This window comes from Macrotis lagotis, chromosome X (assembly GCF_037893015.1).
Source record: "Macrotis lagotis isolate mMagLag1 chromosome X, bilby.v1.9.chrom.fasta, whole genome shotgun sequence".
Classification (NCBI taxonomy): Eukaryota; Metazoa; Chordata; class Mammalia; order Peramelemorphia; family Peramelidae; genus Macrotis; species Macrotis lagotis.
Window position 1 is genome coordinate 699803323 of NC_133666.1, and position 20464 is coordinate 699823786.

Consider the following 20464-nt stretch of genomic DNA (forward strand, 5'->3'; position numbering starts at 1 on the left):
CAACTAGAGAAGAAAAACAATCGAAGAAATCAGAATAGGGTATGAGATGATAAAACTATCTCTTTTTGTGGATGATATGATGATATAATTTGAAAATTCCAAAGACTCAACTAAAAAATTAATTGAAACAATAATTTTAGCAAAGAGGCAAGATATAAAGTAAATCCACATAAACCATCCATATTCCTATATATCACCAACAAAATCCTGCAAGGAGAGTAAGAGATACCTCATTTAAAATAGCTTTAGACAGCATTAAAATACTAGAAGTTTGAACCCAAGAAATATGTGGAGAAAATTATAATAAAACTTTTAAATAAAATCAAATTAAAATCATTGGAGAAATATTAATTATTCATAGGTAGGCAGGGTCAATATAATAAAATTGACAATTTTACCTAAAGTAATGTCATCCCAATTAAATCACCCCAAATTTTTTACTGATTTAAAAAATAATAAACAAAAAAATCAATAAAATCAAAGGAAATAATGAAAAAAAATGTAATAGAAGAAGGTAGAGCAGTACCAGATCTTAAACTATATTAAAAAGCAGTAATGTAGGGGGCGGCTAGGTGGCATAGTGGATAAAGCACTGGCCTTGGAGTCAGGAGTACCTAGGTTCAAATCCGGTCTCAGACACTTAATAATTACCTAGCTGTGTGGCTAGTCCAGTGTTACCTTCAGTTCTGGACACCCCATTTTCGAATAGGTATGGCTAAATTAAGGAAAGCAATGCCAGAAGAGGACAGGGTGAAGTGACTGGGATGACTCTGGAGGCGACTCAAGTTCTCTCCCTTTTCACACATCTTTATGACCTTGGACTAGTCACAAGTTTCCTCATCTATTTGTGAGGAGGAGAATATCACTTCTTGCCCAATCCATCTGATGACACCATAGAAAGAAAATTGGTGGGGACCTCCCTCACCCCCAAAATGTGTTAGATTTCTTACATGCTGGTGGTGGGCTAGGGGTAAAAATGAACAAAACCAATGCTCTTGCATGTTCTATACACATAAAAATAGAAAGTGAACAGTGGTAATGGATTAGATCAGGCAAAAAGTCGTGTTTGTGGGGGGCTTTCCCAACCTCCCCCCCCCAATCAGTGAATATAGCCCTTCTGTATTTCTGGTCTTTTCCCCAAACTCCCACTAACAGGACTTGTAAATCTCAATGATTATTGGGGGGGGGGGAACAGGCACACCCACTCCTCTTCCTCCCTCCCCAGGCTCCGGTCTGCTTTGTCCATCCCACTGCTCAGATTGCTCCCCAAAGTCAGCTCTTTGAGGCCAGGCTTTGTTTTCCCTTTTGGCATTGACCCGTCCCATAGGAGGAACTTAAGCTCTAACTGAACTGGTTTTGTCCAAGGTTCTTCCCAATTAGGAGCTTTAGGGATGCTATTTCTGGGCGGGGAGAGCAGACTGGACGGCAGGGACCGGAGGGGAGGGGAGGGGCTCATCAGCCCCCCAGTGGGATGCCGGCTCCGGGAGGCAGGTGGTCCTCCGCGGGCTGAGGGGCCGAGGAGAAGGCTGAGAACTCCATCCCTGGGCTCGCCCAACTCCCGCCATGGACCTGATCTTCCACCTGAACCTGCTCTCCCCATCCTGCCGCTCCCTCTACATCTTCGCCCGTCTCAGCAGCATCTCCTTTCAGATGGAAACTGTGGATCTGATGAAAGGTCAGAGCCCGGCGAGGACAGACGGCACCTGGTCTAGAACCAGCCGGCCCAGTAGGGTGCGGTGGGTGGGAGGGCGCTGGGGGTTGGACCCTAGCACCCGTTCATGGAGAAAGGCTGGTCTAGAAGGAGTAGCAGCAGGGAGCTTCCCAGAGGAAGGGGTCATGCACTCTAGAACCTATCAGTGCAGGGGACCAACCTAGAATTCATCAATGAAGAGGACGGGCAGTAGGAGGGATCCAATAGGGTCCAGCTGGGGAATGGACCAGACTAGAACTCACTAAACTGGCAAAATGAACCCAGCCTAAGCTTTCCAGATTGCTTAGAATATAGTGAGGAATCATAGACTTCTGGTGTGAAGGGCCCTCAGTCCCTCATTGGCTAACCCAATGACTTCATTTTACTGAAAAGGAAACAGATTGGAAGAAGTTGGGAAAATTGCCTTCCAAGTCACACAAGAGCTTTGATTTAGACCTAGGTCCTTGTTCTCTACATCTTTAATAAAGGGAGGAATGAAGGAGGAAGTGGGGTGCAGCACCATGCTGTCAATTCCTTCTTTTTCCCCTAAGCCCCACAGGACTTGGTCTTCAGTCCCCAGTCCCCCAAGGGAAACACCTCCCTTCCCCAGAAGGGAGATGTTTCCTCTTCTCCCTCCCTTCTTCCCCTACAGTCTCTGGGCAAAACTTACCACTATCCCCTCTGGGTTTCCAAGATTGGAACAACCAAGGAAACAGATGGAGCTGGAGAGTAGTTCCTTGTAATTCAATAAATATTAAACCTCCCATGTGTCAGTTTTGTGTGAACTCCTTGAGGGTTTTGTTTTGGTTTTTGCTGTTGCAGTGCTCTATAAATATTTGTTCATTGATTGATTAGTGTAAATCCACAGAATTAATTCATTGACTAATGTAAATACGAAGTAAATAACCAGAGGGAAGAAGTGGAAGAACCCCTGGACATCTCAAAGGATGAGAGAGGTTCTCAGTCTGCTGTTCATCCCCAACTCCTCTCTGGGGTCTTCCTCATCTTCCTCATCTGAGCTCTCCTTTTCCATCAGCCTCTCCCTAATGACCTCACAGAATCAAAGATGGAACAATGGTAACTATAGATGTGTGAGCCACAGAGGATTCAGGAGAGTCAGCCAGGCCTCACAGCAGATGCCAAACTGAAATCCCAGTCTTTGGGTTATGTGCCTCATGGGGATTTCTTGTCTTATAGGTCATCCTTGACAGAGAGAGAGGGAAGGAAAATCTTCTGAAATACAATAATTAATAATAACTCATTAATGCTTGACTCCAGCCCCCTCTATTTGATAGTTAGTTGGATTACATTTCACCTCTCCCTCAAGGTTTTCAATAACCTTAAGGGGATTGAGAAGGGAATATTAGATTGTCATTGGTTCCAGCTCCCACTTGAAATTGGAGAAATTTGAATTCCAATGGCCAGGGCCTTCTATTCTAAACCTTTATTTCACCAGTAACAATTGATTAGCTTTTCCAAAGTAATATTATCAAAGATAGAGCAAAAAGAACTACATGAGCATCTTCAATGTCTGGGGTAGGGGCACGATTGTCTTCTGCCTTCAGTCTCTGGAGAGGGACTTAGGTCTACAGTTTAGCTTAGTTCCTAGAGACCACTGTCCCAAGCTCCAAGTTCCTGGGACTGACTGATGTACCATTTGTACTGGGAGCCTGTCTCCAAGGTCACCCTGACTCATGTTCCCGGGTCTGTTTACCTAGAACCAAAATCTAGATGTCTCTACCTAGAACCAAAAAGGACAAACCAAAACATGGCCCATGACCTGATGCTCTGGGTCATAAGGCAGAGGAGAATGGAGGAGGGGAAAGTAGCCCTTCCCCTTGCCCAGGCCCTTTCTGGTACCCAGTTCTAGATGAATCCTCACTCCCTCTGGATGCAACTGGAAAAAGAGTATGTGGCCCCAGATGGCAGTTCTTAAAAGATCCAGCCAGTTTGGACTATGCAGCTGCCAGGAAGGTTCTGTTGCCACCCATGCAACATTTAGGCAACTCCATGTAGGGTAGGTGAAATGGGCATATCTTACATAAGCAACCTTCCATCTCCCACCTCCACAAGCTTCCTCCTAGGCCTGGTATGCAATCCTTCCTCTCCTCTGCCAAATTCAAGGCTCAGTTCACAAGCTGCCCCCTATAAAGGACCTCTCCAGATGCCCACCTTGTGCCCTCCAATATTGATGTGTGTGTTTTTTTAAATCTGTGAACACATGATCCTCTTAATAAAATGTCAGTTCCTTGAAAGTTGGGACTCCTTCCATTTGGTCTTCACATTCCCAGGGGAAGTAATGATCACCTGTAGAACAAGTGAATGAATAAATGATTGCCCTTAGAGATAAGCATTGTGAGTCTGATTAGTCCCATTTTACACATGAGAAAACTGAGGCTCAGGGAGGATCCGTGACTTTGACCAAGGTCATCTAACCAGGAAAGGTCAGAGCCAGGATAGGAACTCTAAGCCAAACACATATTGCTCCAGATGTAAAGGAACTTTGCTCAGACCAAGGCTTCAGGGTGGGTTGTCTAGATCTTTGCTCCCCAATCTGAAGATGAGTAAATTCAGGGTCAGAGACAGGAAGTAACTTGACCACAGATACCCCTATGCACTGCAAACCCTGGGATTTACACCCAATTCTTTGGCCTTCTAGTCTGGCACTCTTCCCATCAGGAAAGGCCTTTCCCTAAAGGTTTGCCTGCCTCTCACTTCTCCCCTATCTGGGGGAAGGCAAGGTCTGTAGGAAAGGCAGGACTTTGCTGGCAGTTTGCCTCCCATTCAGGACCTCATGTTGCCTCTTCTTTCTAAGCTGAACACCACAGTGAAGACTTTATCCAGATGAACCCACTAATGAAGGTGCCAGTCATGAAGGATGGAGACTTCATCTTAGGAGAGAGGTAACTATAGCATCAGGGAGGCCTGAGCTTGGAGGCAGATATGCTGCTGCCATTGGACTGGCCTGGCTGCCAGACTCCAATTCCTGACAGAAGGAATGATCATGGTAGGGTGGAGAAGATAGGACTCAGAAAGGGCAGGAGAAATCTTGTCAATCTTTTCTGTATACTCTGGAGAGTAGCACTAGAAGCAGTGGGGAGAGGTCCATTAAGTCTGGGGGCCAGGAATGACTTCTTAACTGTCAGAATTGTCCCAGCATATGATGAGACTCTGCTAAAGGTGGTGGGCTCTACCTGGAACTCTTCAAAGCAGATTTCATGGTCACTCTGGATTTCTTCATTATGTTTTTTTTTCAAATGAAAAGCTTCCTCCCCCCCCCCATCTTTCCCCATCCCTTCTGTCACCACTACCATGAAATCAAGAAAAATAAAATCCCTCTTACAAATATTGGGTTGACCTCAACATTGCCCACCTTGCTCATGTCTATAGAAAGTCATGCCTCAATCTCTGCCCAAGACCATCATCTATCAGGAGGTGACAGCATACATCATCACACCTTCTCTGAACTTAAGAGGTGGCCACATACCCCCACACACAACTGAGGGTTCTCTTTCTGTTCTGAGATTCCAAGATACTCATTAGATCTTGTAGTTGGTCGATACATTAAAAATTGGCATTGATGAAGGATCTACTGGATGTCAGGAACCATCTCAAGCCCTGTGAAAGGCAGAGTCATATTCTCAAAGAGCTCACAGTCTAACGGGGGAGACAACATGGAACAACTATGCATATACAAGACAGAGAATGTGGAAATGAGGCATGATGGAAATGGGATTGTGCTGATCCTGGGGTTCCTGAGCTTATTGAAGACAGAGATGGGGGACAGCTAGGTGGCACAGTGGATAGAGCACAGGCCCTGGAGTCAGGAGGACTTGAGTTCAAATCCAGCCTCAGACACTTAATAATTAACTGGCTGTGTGACCTTGGGGAAGTCAACCCCATTGTCTTAAAAAAAAGTCAGGGTCTTCAGGCTTGATGTCTCCCATCATGGAACCCCGGAGGGGCACAGGGCAGGGAGGAAGGAACAAAGTACCAGGTTATAGTGGGACCTTGTGCAGACTACTTGTCCTCTCTGGCCTTAGGTTCCTCCTCTATAAACAAGAGGGAGTTGGAGTAGGTCATCTCTAAGGTTCTTCCAGCTCTAAGCAATCTGTCCCCTCTCTCTAATTCAACTGAATCACTTCTTACTAAATGCTGACTAGATTTAAACCCAGTTGCAAAATTATGTCTAAAGAAATATAAGATCTAGTCCCTAACTTCAAAGAGCTTCCAGTCTAATAAAGGGGATAAGACTCACACATGTCCCAGAACATCTGGTCCCATGGAAACCCCTCCTATCACTCATTTGGAAGTTTGTCATTCTGTGTTTCTTTTAAAATCTTCAGCAGTGGGTAACCCACTCCCTCTCAAGGAAAAACCATTTCACTCATTGTCAGGAAGCTGCTATTGACCTCCAGATGAAGCCTCTTACTCCTCTTGGTCTTGCCCCTGGGTCTAGCAGAAAGAGAATCACTCCTTTATAGGAGAAAGTTCATGGACACAACCCCCCCCCCCAAGTCTTCTCTTCTCCATCCCAGACTCTCCTAGCTCTTAGATATGTCTTGTGTGCCCTCTCTGGGGCGATCTCTTAATGATCAATGTAACATGGCAAGTTCACCAGAAGTAGAAGGCAGTATATGCTCTGTCTACATGAGAAATACAGACAGTAAGAACCATGTGAAGCATATGGCAGGGAGCCTAGTGGGGACTGTTGGAGTAAAGAAATGTTTGAGAAAGAAGGAAAAGGGGAGGAGTGAAAAGGAAAGGTAAGAAGGAAGGGAGAGAGGGAGAGAGGGGGAAAGAGAGAGAGAGGACAAAAGGGAAGGAAGGAAGGAAGGAGGGAGGGAAAGACAAAGAGGAAAGAAGAAATGGAGTAAGAAATGGAAGAAGGAGGAAGATATGAAAAGAGTGGAAGACAGAAAGAAGGAAGGGAGACAGAAGACAGAAGGAAGAAAGAAGGAAAGGAACAAGAGAAGGAAGGTGAAGGATGAAGAGAAGTAAAGAGGGAGAGTGAGAAGGAAAAGAAAGGGATAAATGAAAGGAGGAAGGAGGGGAATGAGAAGGAAGGACAAGGAAAGATGGATGGATGGAAGGAAGGAAGGAAGGAAGGAAGGAAGGAAGGAAGGAAGGAAGGAAGGAAGGAAGGAAGGGGATTAGATGGGAGAGAGGGAAGAGAGACATGTAAAATGGGAGGAGAAGGGAAGGGAGGGGTAAGGGAAATGGATAAAGAGAAAGAGGGAAAGGGAAGGAGAAGGGGAAGGAGAATGGGAAGAGGAAGGTGCAGGCTAGAAGAAAGGAAAGAGTAGAGGAGGGGAGAGGATGGGAGAGGAAAGGAGGGGGAGGAGAGGGGAGGAGAAAGGAGAAGGGAGAAGGAGGAGAAGGGGAAAGGGAGAAGGGAGAAAGGAGAAAGGGAGAAGGGAGAAAAAAGGGACAAAAGGAAAGGAAAGGAAAAGGAAAGGGGGACAAAGGAGTGAAGGAGGGAAGGGGGAAGGGAAAAGGGTAAAAAAGGGGAAAGGGGTAAAAAGGGGAAAGGGGAAAGGGGGAAAGGGGAAAAGGGGGAATGAAAAAGAGAGGAAAAAGGGGGAAAGGAAGGGGAAAAGGAAGGAAAAAGGAAAAGGGAGGGAAGGAAGTCTTCAACAGGATCAATAATATCAGAATAATACTAATAATTGATATTTCTATAGTTCTTTAGGGTTTAAAAAGTGCTTTTCATACATTTTCTTCCTTGTTCCCCACAGCTCTAAAAGGAAAGGACTTTCGCATGTTATTATCCCATTTTTACAGATGAGGAAACAGGGAGGTTCAATGAATGGTCCATGGCCACATAACTGTGTCAAAGCTAAGATTTGATCGAAGTCTTCCTGACTCTTCCCTTGACATGATATTGCCTTTCTTCTAGAAGTGGTTATTGTTGGCACAAACCTTCGGACCTGCTCAGCACTGTCCCCAAGGTTAAGGGGCCACCTCCAGATTGATGGATCCTCATTGATTGGATGTATTCTTGGGATGTCAGCAAGTGTACTTGAGGGGATTCCTTCTGGGCTAGGACTGGACTAATTAGATACCATGGGCCTTTCCAGTTTTTCCCATTTGGAGACCAAGATTTGGGGACCCCAAATGGAAAGCTCAGATTTCCTGAAATCCATTCAAGTGCTCTTCCCCTCAGTTGCCAGGAGGGAAGAGTAGGGTACTCCAGGTTTGTCAGAAACCCCAGAATGGAGACCTAGTCAGGAAGGAGGTATCAGACATGGGAAGCTGCAGTCACACTAAGGACCTTCTGGTTTGAAATGATATCCTTGGCTCCACTTTGGCTCTTTTGATCTGGAAAAATGAGGGCCAGAGGGGGTGGGCTGTAGCTATTCAAGCCTTTATGTCAAGGAGACAGGCTGGGGCACTGAGGAAAAGTAGGAATGGAGAAAATTGAAGGAAAAAAGGAGGACCAAGTGCACTGAACCAGGCCCTCTTGCTTTCTCTTTCCCATAGTGTGGCCATCCTGCTTTACCTGTGCCGCAAATTCAGGGCACCAGACCATTGGTACCCAGCTGATGCTCAGAAGTGTGGACTTGTGGATGAGTACCTAGCCTGGCAACAGGCAAACATAAAAAAGCATTGTGCCAAAGTCTTGTGGTTGAAGGTGGGTGAAGCAGAACTCCAAGCCCAGGAACAGCCTTCTGCTTCTGGCTTTGATTTGATCTCCTCAAATAGCCCTTGACAAATTCAGACAGGGGTCTTTAGAATGGAAATCCCCTGAGGACAGGGACTGTCTCTTCTCTCTTGTTATTCCCAACACTTAGCATAGAGTAAGGACTGGGGAAATACCAAATGATTGACTGATTGATTGCCTGGCAGAAGAGGGATGAATGGGTTTTACAAGAAGACTAGTATCTCTGGTATGAGGGTTGCTGAGTCCTTTTCCCGGCTGCTTTTCACCTTTGGTGTTCTTGCACTTGAGTCACCTGACTTTCACCTGTGGTTCCAAAAAGCTGGAACAGGCACAGTGGCCATACCCCCACTAAACCATTTCAGCAGATGGGCTAAAGCAGGTTGAGAGTTAACTTGGGGGTCTCACACCCATCTCAAACCTAGGCGGGGTGACTACCCCAAGCCTGTGAAGTCTTCCGCTGGTGGAATGGGTGGATGAGAACACTTCATTCCAATGGCAATGAAGGCAGTTGAAGCAAGTGCTGTGGAGCCTTAGAGCTTGGTTGGACATCAAAGGTCATCCACTGCATCTAAAGCCCTCCCCAATCTTGACTTTTGCCTTGCCACTAGATTTTGATGACTCTGGGAGAGAGAATGAAGCCAGCCCAACTCTGCCTCACTTAAATCCAATTTCCACAGGAATCAAAAGATCTCACCCCTACCATTTAACTATTCCTTTCTCAAAGTCCTGTGGCAATAGGTAAGTGATGAAGCAGCAGGTGTAGATACACTTGAGTTTTAGTCACAACCCTGCTCACAAGTGGCCCAGGTCATAGGGTCATCTCCTTACTAGAAGCAGCAATGGATTCAGCAGCCATCTGGGTGTCTTTTAAGCAGCCTTATAAGGATCACCCTGCTGACCTCCTAGCATGCCCTAAAAATTGTCTGCTTACCCAACCCTGGCCTGATTACCAAGGTAGGCAGGGATCCCATGCTATGGTCAAAATTCAAAATAGTGTTCAAAAACATCTTCAAAGAAGGTTCTACTCACCATCCGTGCATGGTACCTGCACATAATCATAGACAATCCAAGATCCAATGGATCTGAAAGACCAGCAGCTCTTGTTGCAAGAGAACTCAGCAGGTATGGTATCCAATAGCAGCCCTGAGGAAAACAAGGCTGACAAATGGAGACCCACTCACTGAAGATGGACCCAGATGCATGTGTTTCTGGAGTGGCCACAGTGATGGGGAGTGCCATGAAGCTGGGGTCAGTTTTGCAATCAAAACTAATCCTTTGCCCCCAAATCTCCCAAATATTGAGTGTAGCTCCTTGGAAAGTAACTGCCAAGGTAAGTGATCAAGTGGGCAAGTCCCTGAAGCCCATTGCCCCACAAAAAATAAAACACAACAAGGACAAACCTAAATATGCAGGGAAGTTTCAGAGGATCACCGTCAGGAGAAGATACCAGACCCTGAGGTGCCTTCTTGAATAAACTGCCAAGCACCTAAACTCTGCTACAGAGATCACAAATCTGTGGCCATGCTGTTAGAATGCCAGACGTACATTTGCCAAAAAACCTATTTTATGGAGAATTCACAAGGGGGTCAGAAGAAGTGACACCAAGACACCCTGAAGATCTCTCTTCAAAACTGGCTTCAGCATGGGAGACTCTGACCCAGGAACCCAGAATGACATGCCCTTATCAAGAGAGTGCTGCCTATGAGTACGGAAGAATGGAAGTGGCTCAAAGGAAAGCAAACAATGGGGGTAAGTGACTTGGCAAAGGTCACGCAGCTAGGCAATTACTAAGTATCTGAGGTCAAATTTGAACTCAGGTCTCCTGACTCCAGGGCCAGTGCTCTATTCACTGCACCACCTAGATGCCCCAAAATGTGAGATACTTGAGTCTAGAGTAAACACCCAGGGTATACTGATCAGGAGGAAATATGGTAGCATTGCGGGGAGTCAAGAGAGTTAGCATTGTCTCAGGGAAATTAGAGGAGGAAGAAAACCTTCACTAGTGGGATGGTGGAAAGAGAGGTCAGGAAGGCTTCCTGAAGGAATGATGCTGTGAGTTGAGCTTTGAAGAAAGTGAGATAGGTTATGGTGGAAGGAGCTTGTTCCAGGAATGAAAGTGGGGTAGAGGGGGAGCAGATGAGGGGTTCATTTGTGGATAACTCGAGGGTGCCAGGAATTTTCATGGAGCAGCCTCCTTGATATAAGATGACTCTTGTCTGGGGTGGCTAGGAGGTGCAGTGGATAGAGCACCAGCCCTGGATTGAGGAGGACCTGAGTTCAAATTTGACTTCAGACACTTAATGACCTAGCTATGTGATCTTGGGCAAGTCACTTAACCCCATTGCCTTACCAAAAAAAAAAGCCAAAGGGGAAAAAAAGATGACTTGTCTAGCTTTTGGTTGATCTGCTCTTCTCTTGCCATATTCTTTGAGTGAGTCAAAGTCTTCACTAACTGAGGTCACTCAGTTGATACCATTTATAAAGTGTCTATTGTATGCTGGTTTAGCAAAAGCTGGGGATACAAAAAGAGGCAGAAGACAGTCCCTGTCCTCAAGAAGTTTACAATCTATTGGGGGGAATCACATGCAAATGAACTCTTTAGAGGATAACTAGAAAGACATTAACAGAGGGAAGGCACTAGAATGAAGAGAAAGGCTTCCTGGAGAAAGGTCTACCTGGAGAAGAGCTTGGTTGGACAAGGCTACACGTGGGTCAGTACCAGAAGAGCTATTTGTGGGGCAAGGCCCTAGAAGGTGGCTAGCGCTATGAGCTTGGGTGGCAGTCACTAAAAGATTCATTCTGGGTCAAGGTCAGGAGGCCCCTCAGGTAGGTTCCTCCTCCCTGGAAGTCTTCAGTAGAGACCCAGTGGCCCCTCCTTTGGGCTACACTGGGGACTCCTGTGGGGCCTCAAGTGACCACTGAGGGCTCTGGTGGGTCTCAAACTCTGAAATTCAGAATTATGTCCAGAATCAAGCTTTACTAAGTTCACTCCATGTCAGAGGGAGGAAGAGAGCTTAGAGAGGTCATGACAAAGTCTAGAGGGGATGTGGAGGACTTCTCTGGGTATGGGCAAGCATGTGTGTGTGTGAGAGATCGTGGGAGATTCCCTTGGAAATGGACATCCTAAATGGGAAAAAGGAGGAAGACTCCCTTTGCAGCCTTGAAAGGATGGGCAAGACGGCCTTCCAGGAAGTGACCATGAAATGCTGACTGCCTTCATCCTAGCTGGACTCTTTCTGGAGACCATTCTTCATCTCCACTGGACAGTGACCTTGCTTCTATACTTCTATATTTGGTCCCACTCTTTCTCTGCCCAAAAATCTTCAGGGGTTCCTTCCATTCCCTGGTTAGTATCAGACTCTGGCTGGACTCTCCCACCCTAGAGCTCTCCCCTCTTTGGTATTGCTAACCATCCAGCCAAACTGGCCACCTGTCTACCGCCCTGCCCTATCTGCCTGCCTTTAGCCAGGATATTCCCTCCTCCTGGAATCATCTTCATCTGTTAAATTTTCCTACCGGTGCTGTGCTGCTTGACCCAAGCGTGGTGTGCTCAGGGAGGGGAAGTGCCCTAGAAGCCCTTCACAGTGCCCCATGGGGCATGTCATGATCTCCGCTGTTCTTCAGACTCACTGTCCCCCTCTCCATCTTGGGCCCTTTGTGTGGGCTGCCTTGCTCTCCCTCCTCTCTGCCACCTCTTCAAATTCTTGATGCTTCAAAGATTTGGAGAGAGGATGATTCTGGGGCTGGAGATGGAACCCCACAACTGTTCCAACTCTTACCCTCAAGCAACACCATTGGTCTTGGTGCAAAGGCAGAGGATGCCACAAGGCTGGCTCTCTCATCCTGGCAGTCTGACCTGACCCTGCTCTGAGCTGCCCAGAGCTCCCCACCCCCACCCCATCTTGACCCATCAGTCAGCAGCTATCACACACAGAATCCATGTGGAGTTGTGAGTGCAGAGAAAAAATGAGCAGCCATTCCAGACCTGGGGGTAAAGGCTTGAGTCTTGCTTCTCCCCATGCTATGGGATGCTTCTTGGAGGAAGATCCAAGCTAGAGCCATGGGGTAGCAGACCCAAGGAGAGAATAATGACACTAAGAAGGAGAGTAGTCTGGCATTTGGAGTATCCTCTCCACCCCCTGGCTCCCCATCACACTTCCTGGAAGAAGCCTTCCCAGACCCTCCTCACTGGGAGGGTCTTCTCTCTGTTCACTAGTCCAGGTATCTCCTAGGTGTTTGTCCACAGTCATTCCATCTGTGAGCTCTGGGAGGACAGGGCCGTTATTCCTCTGAATCTCCAGGGCTTTGCCAGCGAGCCCCAACAGGGCTGTGTCCACTGGTGGCTCATTAAATGACAGAAGTGAAGAAGAAGAAGGAACCCTAGGAGACACTGGGGCCAGAACACCACTGCCCAGGAAGCTCCATACACACACACACACACACACACACACACACACACACACACACACACACACAAACCATCCTTGGGAAGTCTTTACCATGCTGGGCCAGTTCTCCATCCAATTTCTTCCCCATGTCAGGGGACCTCTGCCCAGACTCGGGCCTCAGTGGGGCTGCCCTGTGGCCAGGTTGAAGGACACCCTGGAACTCCTCTGGCACTTCCTACAGGAACCCCCTCAGCCCCCCCGCCCCAGCTCTTTGCCCCTAGTCCTGTCTTCTAGAGCTCTGTCTCTCTGTCTCCCCTTTTGTGCTATGACTGTTCACTAAGGGCAGAGACTTCAGTTTGGGCACTAATAATACTTAATAAACCAGTGCTTCTGGGATCTCTGTGAGGGTGTTAGCAGGCCTGTGGTCCCCAATCTGAAAACCAGTCACAGTCCGCCAGGAGAAGCCAGGAGATGCAAGTGCAAGCAGGGCCCTGGCCAGGGAATGCCCAGCTACTCCACAGTCTCAGACCCCCATGCTCCATTAAAATGTAGCAGGAAGGCGTGGGGGTTCCAGAGCCTGTCTTGTTGGCATCTCGATCTGATCTGTTCATTTTGTGGCCTTGGATGGATCATTTCCCTACTCCTGAGGCTGACTTTCCCTTCGCTGGTCATGGGTCTGCTACCCCATGGCTCTAGCTTGGATCTTCCTCCAAGAAGTGTCCCATAGCATGGGGAGAAGCACGATTCAAGCCTTTACCCCCAAGTCTGGAAGCCATGGAAGGCAGTGATTATCTCCATCTTTCCCTTGGGAGGTGACCCCTTCAGAGCAGGTATTACCTTCTTTGCTTTAGAGGTGCTGATGCCCCCTCCCACTGAGCCTCTGTCCCTCTTGTCATTCAGATGGTGATCCCACACTTCTTCAAATGTCCTGTACCCCAGAAGTGTCTTGATGAGGCCATTACAAAACTGACCCAAAGCCTGGACATGTTGGAGATGAAGTTTCTGAGGAACAAGCTCTTCCTCGCAGGGGACCAGATCTCCCTGGCTGATCTGATGGCTCTGGAGGATTTGATACAGGTACAAGAGAGGGATGGGCAGAGCTAGAGGTCCTCTGAGCCTCGAGCTCCCCAAGAGCCTGGCATGGGAGCCAGAGGTAAAGAAAGTTCTTAGGTGTTACCTGTGGAGTCAGGAAGACATGGATTCAATCCAGCTTCAAACCCTTCCTAGATGGCTGATCCTAGATCTACCTCAGCTTCCTCATATGTAATAGGAGATACTACCAAAAAACCCTCCATTGTTGTAATAAGAGATACTAAAAGTCCCTGCCTCCCAGGATTATTGTGAGAATCGAATGAAATACTGATATCTGTGCTTGGTGGAGCTAGGAGATCCTTAATTAGTCCTAACTTCTTCACTCTTCCCATTCAAATGTCCATTGTTTCAAGTCAGCCCTCTGGAAAACAGTCTTAACCCATTTATTCACACTAAGGATAATGTGGGGAAGGCAAGGTGAGGCTCATGCAGAGATAATGGAAAGAGTCATTAATTGGGGAGACTTCATCCAACCTTGCCTCAGGCAAGTCAACCATATTGACATGCCTGCTTAAACTCCAGGAATAAAAATAAAGGCAAAGACATGAGTCCTACCCTCAAAGGGATCATCAGTCTAAGTTTGTGTGTGTGTGTGTGTGTGTGTGTGTATGCAGAGAAGGGGGGGAATAGCATGAAAAAACTATTCCCAAACAAGCTATCAACAGGATAAGCAAATCCCAACAGAAGGAAGATATTAGCATTCAGGGGGTTGCTGAAGGTTGAATTTTAGCAAGGCTTTGAAGGTACTCAGGAGGGAAGGAGAGGAGAAAGAAAATTCCAGGCCTAGGAGAGAGTCAGTGAAAATGCCTATGTGAGGCCAGGGTCATTGGGTCATAGAGTAGATGGAGGGGCATTTCAGCTGGGGACCTTGGGGAAGAGTCTTCATTTTCCCCGAGTCTCAGTTTCTCTGTCTGTAAAATGTTGGCTCTTCTGGTTCTATATGATGAGCTTATGTGTCGTTTGTGTTGTTTCCTTTGTAATTCTCATATGAATGATGGCATGACTTGAACATCATGTTGATTATAGTGAGGAGAGTGTTGAATGAGTTTATGAAACCAAAGGAATGACTCTGTAAGAGTAGAATTCCTGGAAATGTGACAGGTGCATAGGAGAAGAGAGTTCCATTGCTAATGTTCACACTAAGCCTGAGCTGCATGGGGGCAGGTGGACCCTGGTCTCTTGTTTCTTCTAGTCCCCTAGATGCCTGCATAAGAGCCCTAGCTCAATCACTTACTACCCAAGTGATGTTGCGGGAGATCCTTCATGTTCCTCATCTGTGGAATGATGCCATTGGAGCAGGTGACCCTGAAGGCCTTCTTAGCCCTAAAGCTAGGATCTTATTTTTTAATGCTTTAATTTTTTTCCTCTAATTCTTTTTTCTTTACATTCATTCCTTAAAAATTATTTTCCTCCCTCTCACTCCTTCCCTATCCATTGAGAAGGTAAACAAAATGACATCAATTATAACTGTGATCACTTACAAAACATATTTCCACATAACCTATGCTACCCTAAAAATGCACAAAAACAATAAACATGAAGAAAGTGAAAAAATTCAGTTGGCACTCAGATGTCAGCAGATCTCTCTCTGGAGAGGGATAGCACTTATCATGTGTCCTATGGCATTGTCTTGGATCTTAATCTGGGTAAGAAAAGCATTCACAATTGATCATTCCATAATGCTGTTACTGTATACAATTTCCTGGTTCTGCTCATTTCAGTTGCATCAGTTCACATAATTCTTCCCACATTTTTTGAAACCATTCTGCTTATCATTTCTTAAAAAAAGCATTTTATCATATTTTATGTGTCATAATTAGTTTAGCCATTCTCTAATTGATGGACATCCCCTCAATTTCCAATTCTTTGCCATTATGAAAAGAGCTGCTATAAATATTTTTGTATATGTAGATCCTTTTTAAAAAAATCTGATTTGTGTATAGACCTGGACATGATATTGCTGGGTCAAAGACTATGCACAGTTTGGTTGCCCTTTGAACATAGTTTCAAATTGTCTCCAGAATGACTGGATCAGTTCACCACTTCACCAACAATGCATTAGTATACTTGCTTTCTCATACCCTTTCTAGCATTTGTCATATTCTTTTTCTGTCAAATTAGCCTCTCTGATAGGTAAGAGGGTATCTCAGGGTTCTTTCATATAATCCTACTTTTAAATATTATGAACTGAGGTCTTCTTATAATTCAAAAATTCCCTCCTTGTAGGTATTCCCCAGGGTGCTTGGCATGTGTTTATACTCTTCTAGGACTTACTTAATGAGAGCCTCAAAATGCATATGGGCCCCAGTACTGCTGCTCCATCCTCCTTCTCCCTGGGTGGTACCACATATCTTGGGATAGATTTAAGGTGACTGATACTAAAGAATTTGCAAAAGAATACTGATACCAGCTAAAAGAAAGCATTCAGAAAAAAAGGTGGTCATTGAAGAGCAAAGATAAATGTGAGGATGTCTCTGCTCCACATCTCTAGAGAGTATGAACAAAATCCCAGATGTAGTGTTTTTAAAAAGTACCCTGAAGACAAATAATCCAAATTAGATGTTCTTGGTCTTTATATCCAATTGCTAGATTTCTAACCCCATTTTGTCATCTGGAACTCCTTTGCAAGCATGCTGCCCTTGGAAGGTCCATGATGAAGTACTCAAGGTCTTCAATGAACAGTGGGGAAAGTGTCTAATAGGGAGGGAGGCCTTTGAGGTAAAGAGGCTTACATCCTGGGTAGGCATCAGTCATCAGTAAGCATCAACTAATATGTCAGGCATTGAACCAAATGCTGGGCCCCCAAAGGAAAGCAAACACAGGCTCTTGCAAAGCTGTGGTAAGGATCAGATAAGTCTGACATACAGTAGGTGCCATATTAATGCTTGCCCTCATGAAGCTCATATTCTAAGGAGAGAGAAAATATGGACATAATTGGGTAGATACAAGACATGGACAGAGAAGAGGGAAGACAGCTTAAGAGGGAAAGATTCCAGTAGCCAGGGGGAAATCAGAAAAAGGTCTCTTTCTAAAGATGCATTTTGAGCTGAGTCTTGAAGGAAGTCAAGGAGAAGTGCAAAAAGAGGCATTAATACAGCACCCATAGGCACTGTGCCAAGCCTTCCTTTGATCCTCACTACAATTCTAGGAGGTCCCTGTTATGATCCCTATTTTTACAGTTGAGGAAACTGAAGCAAACAGAAGCGAAATCATTTAGCCAGTAGGAAGTCTCTAAAGTAGATTTGAATTTGGGTTTTCCAGACTCCAGGTCCAATCCTGGAGGTTTCCTCTTCCCTTAGGGATTCTAAGGGAGAGAGTGTTCCATACATGAATTGCCAGGATAGAGATCGGAGGAGGAACACCCCTGTGAGAAACAGAAAACCAAGTCAAGAAGTATTCATTAGTGGGGCGGCTAGGTGGCATAGTAGATAAAGCACTGGCCTTGGAGTCAGGAGTACCTGGGTTCAAATCCGGTCTCAGACACTTAATAATGACCTAGCTGTGTGGCCTTGGGCAAGCCACTTAACCCCATTTGCCTTGCAAAACCCTAAAAAAAAAAGTATTCATTAAACACCTACCCAGTATGGTATAGGGCCTACCTGGCAAGAACAGGCGACAGTCACTGTCTGATGCAGAGGCACAAATGATACAGTCAGGTTCAGTTGGACATGACCAGCATTAGCATTAGTGTTAAAGGGCATCAGGAAAGATATGGAAGAAAGCCAATAGATAGGATGGAAGTAGGGAGACCCCATCGCTGGCTCACAGAGTACATGGAGGGAAAGAAGGTGGAAGAAGACTGGAAACATAGCAAGGGGCAGATGAGGAAGGACTTTAAATTGGATCTTCTTGATAATAGGGAACAAGGGATTCCTGCAATGGGGAGAGGGCACGCATCCTGGGAAGGTCCATTTGTTGGCTAAGTAGAAATGGACTGGAGTGCAGGGAGACTTATCAGAAGGCTACTACTGCCTGGCTCCAGGTATAGGGCCATTGGGCAGGGAGATGAGTTCAATAAGCCAGTCAATAGAGATAGGTGGTAGGATGGATAGAGACAGGCAGTGCAGGTGATTTCAGGAAGATGTTGGCCCCCTGGACCCAGCCAAAGTCATGAAATGGCAGTAGAACTTTCAGACCTGCCCCAAGTTCTCAGGCAGCTGCCCATCCTCATGCTTGATCCTGTTCTCTGTATCTCCACAGGTAATCAGTGTAGGCTTCAATGTCTTTAAGAATTGGCCATGGATAAAAATATGGATGGGTAGGGTGGAGGCCACTTTAGGCCATGAGCTGTTGGAGGAGACCCGAAAGTCAATTATGAATCTCAAGAATACTCCTTCCCTAAGCTCTGATACAATGAGAAAATTCGATATAATGAAGAGCATGCTGTTTTGAGCTGAGTAGGACAAGCTGTCATCTGGAGCTGGCTGCTACTCCACAGGCTGGCCACACTTGAGGCAGCTGTGGAGACCCTGGAAAACCCAGGCAGTCTGTCTAATACCTTAATCAAGAATGGACAATCTTCCAACATCTGGCAAAGTTCTAGAACATCATTAAAGGGATGATGTGTGAGCATTTAGAAGGAGCTCTGGTGGTCCATGGTGTGCAACCTCTGTTCCCTTGCCTGTGTGGAAAACCACGATAACAGGGTCTATTCCCCCACAATCAAGAATCAGAGCTCCTTGACTGTAATGCAGCCCTCATATTTGCCTCCTTCCATGCTGGAGATTGGGGGATTGGAGTCCCTAGAAGTCAGAGCAGGTGAGTGCTTTCTGATTATCCCTTTTCCTATGTTGGTCTCATTTCCTGTCTACTCAGGTTTTTGGGGGTCTGTCCTGTCCTCTGCTGTCCAAAGAAGAGTCCTTAGCCTTCTTTGCCAACCACTAAAACTGGAATCAATCTGCTGTAATTTTCTTCTGAGATCATTTGCTGCTATTTCATCTACTCTAAGCAATGGTCCTTTCCTTTCTTGGATACTCCTGTTACCCACCCCCATAACTTTTTCAAAGTAGTTTCCTTTCTATCCTTATTTCGAATGAATGAATGAGTTTATCATATACTACTATATATCTACACCAATATTTTTGCTTTCTCAGTACTAAGATAAAGGCATAGATAGAGGTATTTTCTTTAGTGAAAAATAGCAATTCCTCTGTGACTAGAGAGGAGGACAGAGTGAGTGATAATGCTTTGATCTGAGAAATGGAGAAGGAGCTTGAGACTCTTCCTATCCAGTGGTCTTATTATTTGGTGCTAAAATGACCTTCAACATCAAAGCAAAAGCAAAGAAAAGAAAATGTTTCCAATTTTGGAAAGAAACTTGAATCTTAGAATCTATTAGCTTTGGCACTAGAAGGCAACTCCTCACTATCTCTTTCTATTCTACTCATTATTTGTGCTGTGCAAGATAGAAATTCTGCTCATATAATTTTATTTCTCTTTAAAGCACTCCAGAAGAGTGTTCTGGTTTTATGTATGATTAAATTCCACAGATTCATCTCATCAAGTGTAGGATCCTTTTCTTTCAATTGCCAGTATTAAAAGATACCTGAATACATTTACTAGATCTGGACCATATCTCTTTCTGTTGTTACCATTTTCCCCCACTGATTTATCTGTTTATGTTCAAAGTCTTTGAGATTTCTTTTTCCTGGAATCTCTTTCCCAACCCAGATCCTTTATGGTCCTTATTTCTCACTTCTTATTTTGTTCTTTGGAGGTTGGATTTCAAACCATCTCATAATTCTCATAATTCACCCAACTGATTTTTGGGTGGTCAGAACTAGTCCTAGCTGGCAGCTGGTAGAGTCCTGTTCAGCTTCCCACAGTGCAGTGTCCTGACCCTTTGTTCTTTGGTTCTTTGGTCTGTTGCTGGATGTTCGGACCTTTGCAGTACTAATGCTGCTGGTCTGCAGACCCTTGCAGGTTTCTGCTCTTAAAGCACCATGGCCAAACTGGCTGTCAAGGTCGGAGCTGGGTGGGTGGTGGGGTGCTGCAGTCTGGGGATGGGTTTTGATGCAAGCCTATACCATGAATGTGAATCTGTTAAAGGAGGAGGTGAAGCTGCCCTAGAATATAAACAATGGTTTTGTTTTATTTATATTCTCAACACTTAGCATATAGCATATCTGGAATATAGCAGGTATGTAATGTTCCATCTATCTTTTAATATGGGAACACAGCAGGGTTTTCATATTAAATGCTGTCCTCTGTGTATGTGTTGAGGACAGCTAGGTGGTGCAGTGGATGGAGAGCTTGACTCATCTCCATAAGTTCAGACCCAGCATCAGACACCTAACCTGTCTGCCTCAGTTACTCATCTGTAAAATGAACTGGAGACGTAAATTTCAAATCACTCCAATATTTTTGCCACCCCACATAGGACTGCAAAATGACTGAAGAACCAGGGTATATGTGCTGGGGGGGAGGGGAGGAAAAACTCAATCAACATGTTCAATCAAGGCTTTGGGAATTTCTAACACCAAGTCAGATCTTTGTCTTGAACAAAGAACTATGTAGCATGTCTAAATAAAGGGTCAAAAGAAAGGTTTTAAATCTAATAAACTGAGCGTATCATTCCTAGCCTCTGGATATCACTAAAGGCTCCACCTAAATCAAAGAGAGGTTTTTTTA

The 20464-nt window shown here is 45.5% G+C and overlaps 1 protein-coding gene, 1 long non-coding RNA gene and 1 pseudogene across 5 annotated transcripts in view; 1 reads left to right on the forward strand and 2 right to left on the reverse strand.

Moving 5' to 3' along the window:
* Positions 1-2715, reverse strand: part of LOC141497231 (uncharacterized) — a 31261-nt gene extending 28546 nt beyond the window's left edge. For both annotated transcript variants that reach the window (XR_012471248.1, XR_012471249.1), the window contains exon 1: positions 2361-2715. This is a non-coding gene — a long non-coding RNA (uncharacterized LOC141497231). The remainder of the gene's footprint in view (positions 1-2360) is intronic.
* The window catches only part of LOC141499640 (vomeronasal type-2 receptor 26-like), an 841716-nt pseudogene that overhangs the window by 597380 nt on the left and 223872 nt on the right, over positions 1-20464 (reverse strand).
* LOC141497166 (glutathione S-transferase theta-1-like) lies at positions 1134-18587 on the forward strand. Of its 3 annotated transcripts, none has more exons than XM_074199818.1 (5): positions 1134-1675; positions 4506-4593; positions 8174-8324; positions 13643-13819; positions 18035-18587. In XM_074199818.1, exons 1-5 carry the CDS (start codon positions 1564-1566, stop codon positions 18224-18226), a joined length of 720 nt encoding a protein of 239 aa, XP_074055919.1. In that variant the 5' UTR covers positions 1134-1563; the 3' UTR covers positions 18227-18587. The 3 variants fall into 3 exon arrangements, with proteins under 3 accessions (XP_074055919.1, XP_074055920.1, XP_074055921.1); XM_074199819.1 differs by lacking the exon at positions 1134-1675 and adding an exon at positions 2827-3226; XM_074199820.1 differs by lacking the exon at positions 1134-1675 and adding an exon at positions 3248-3779.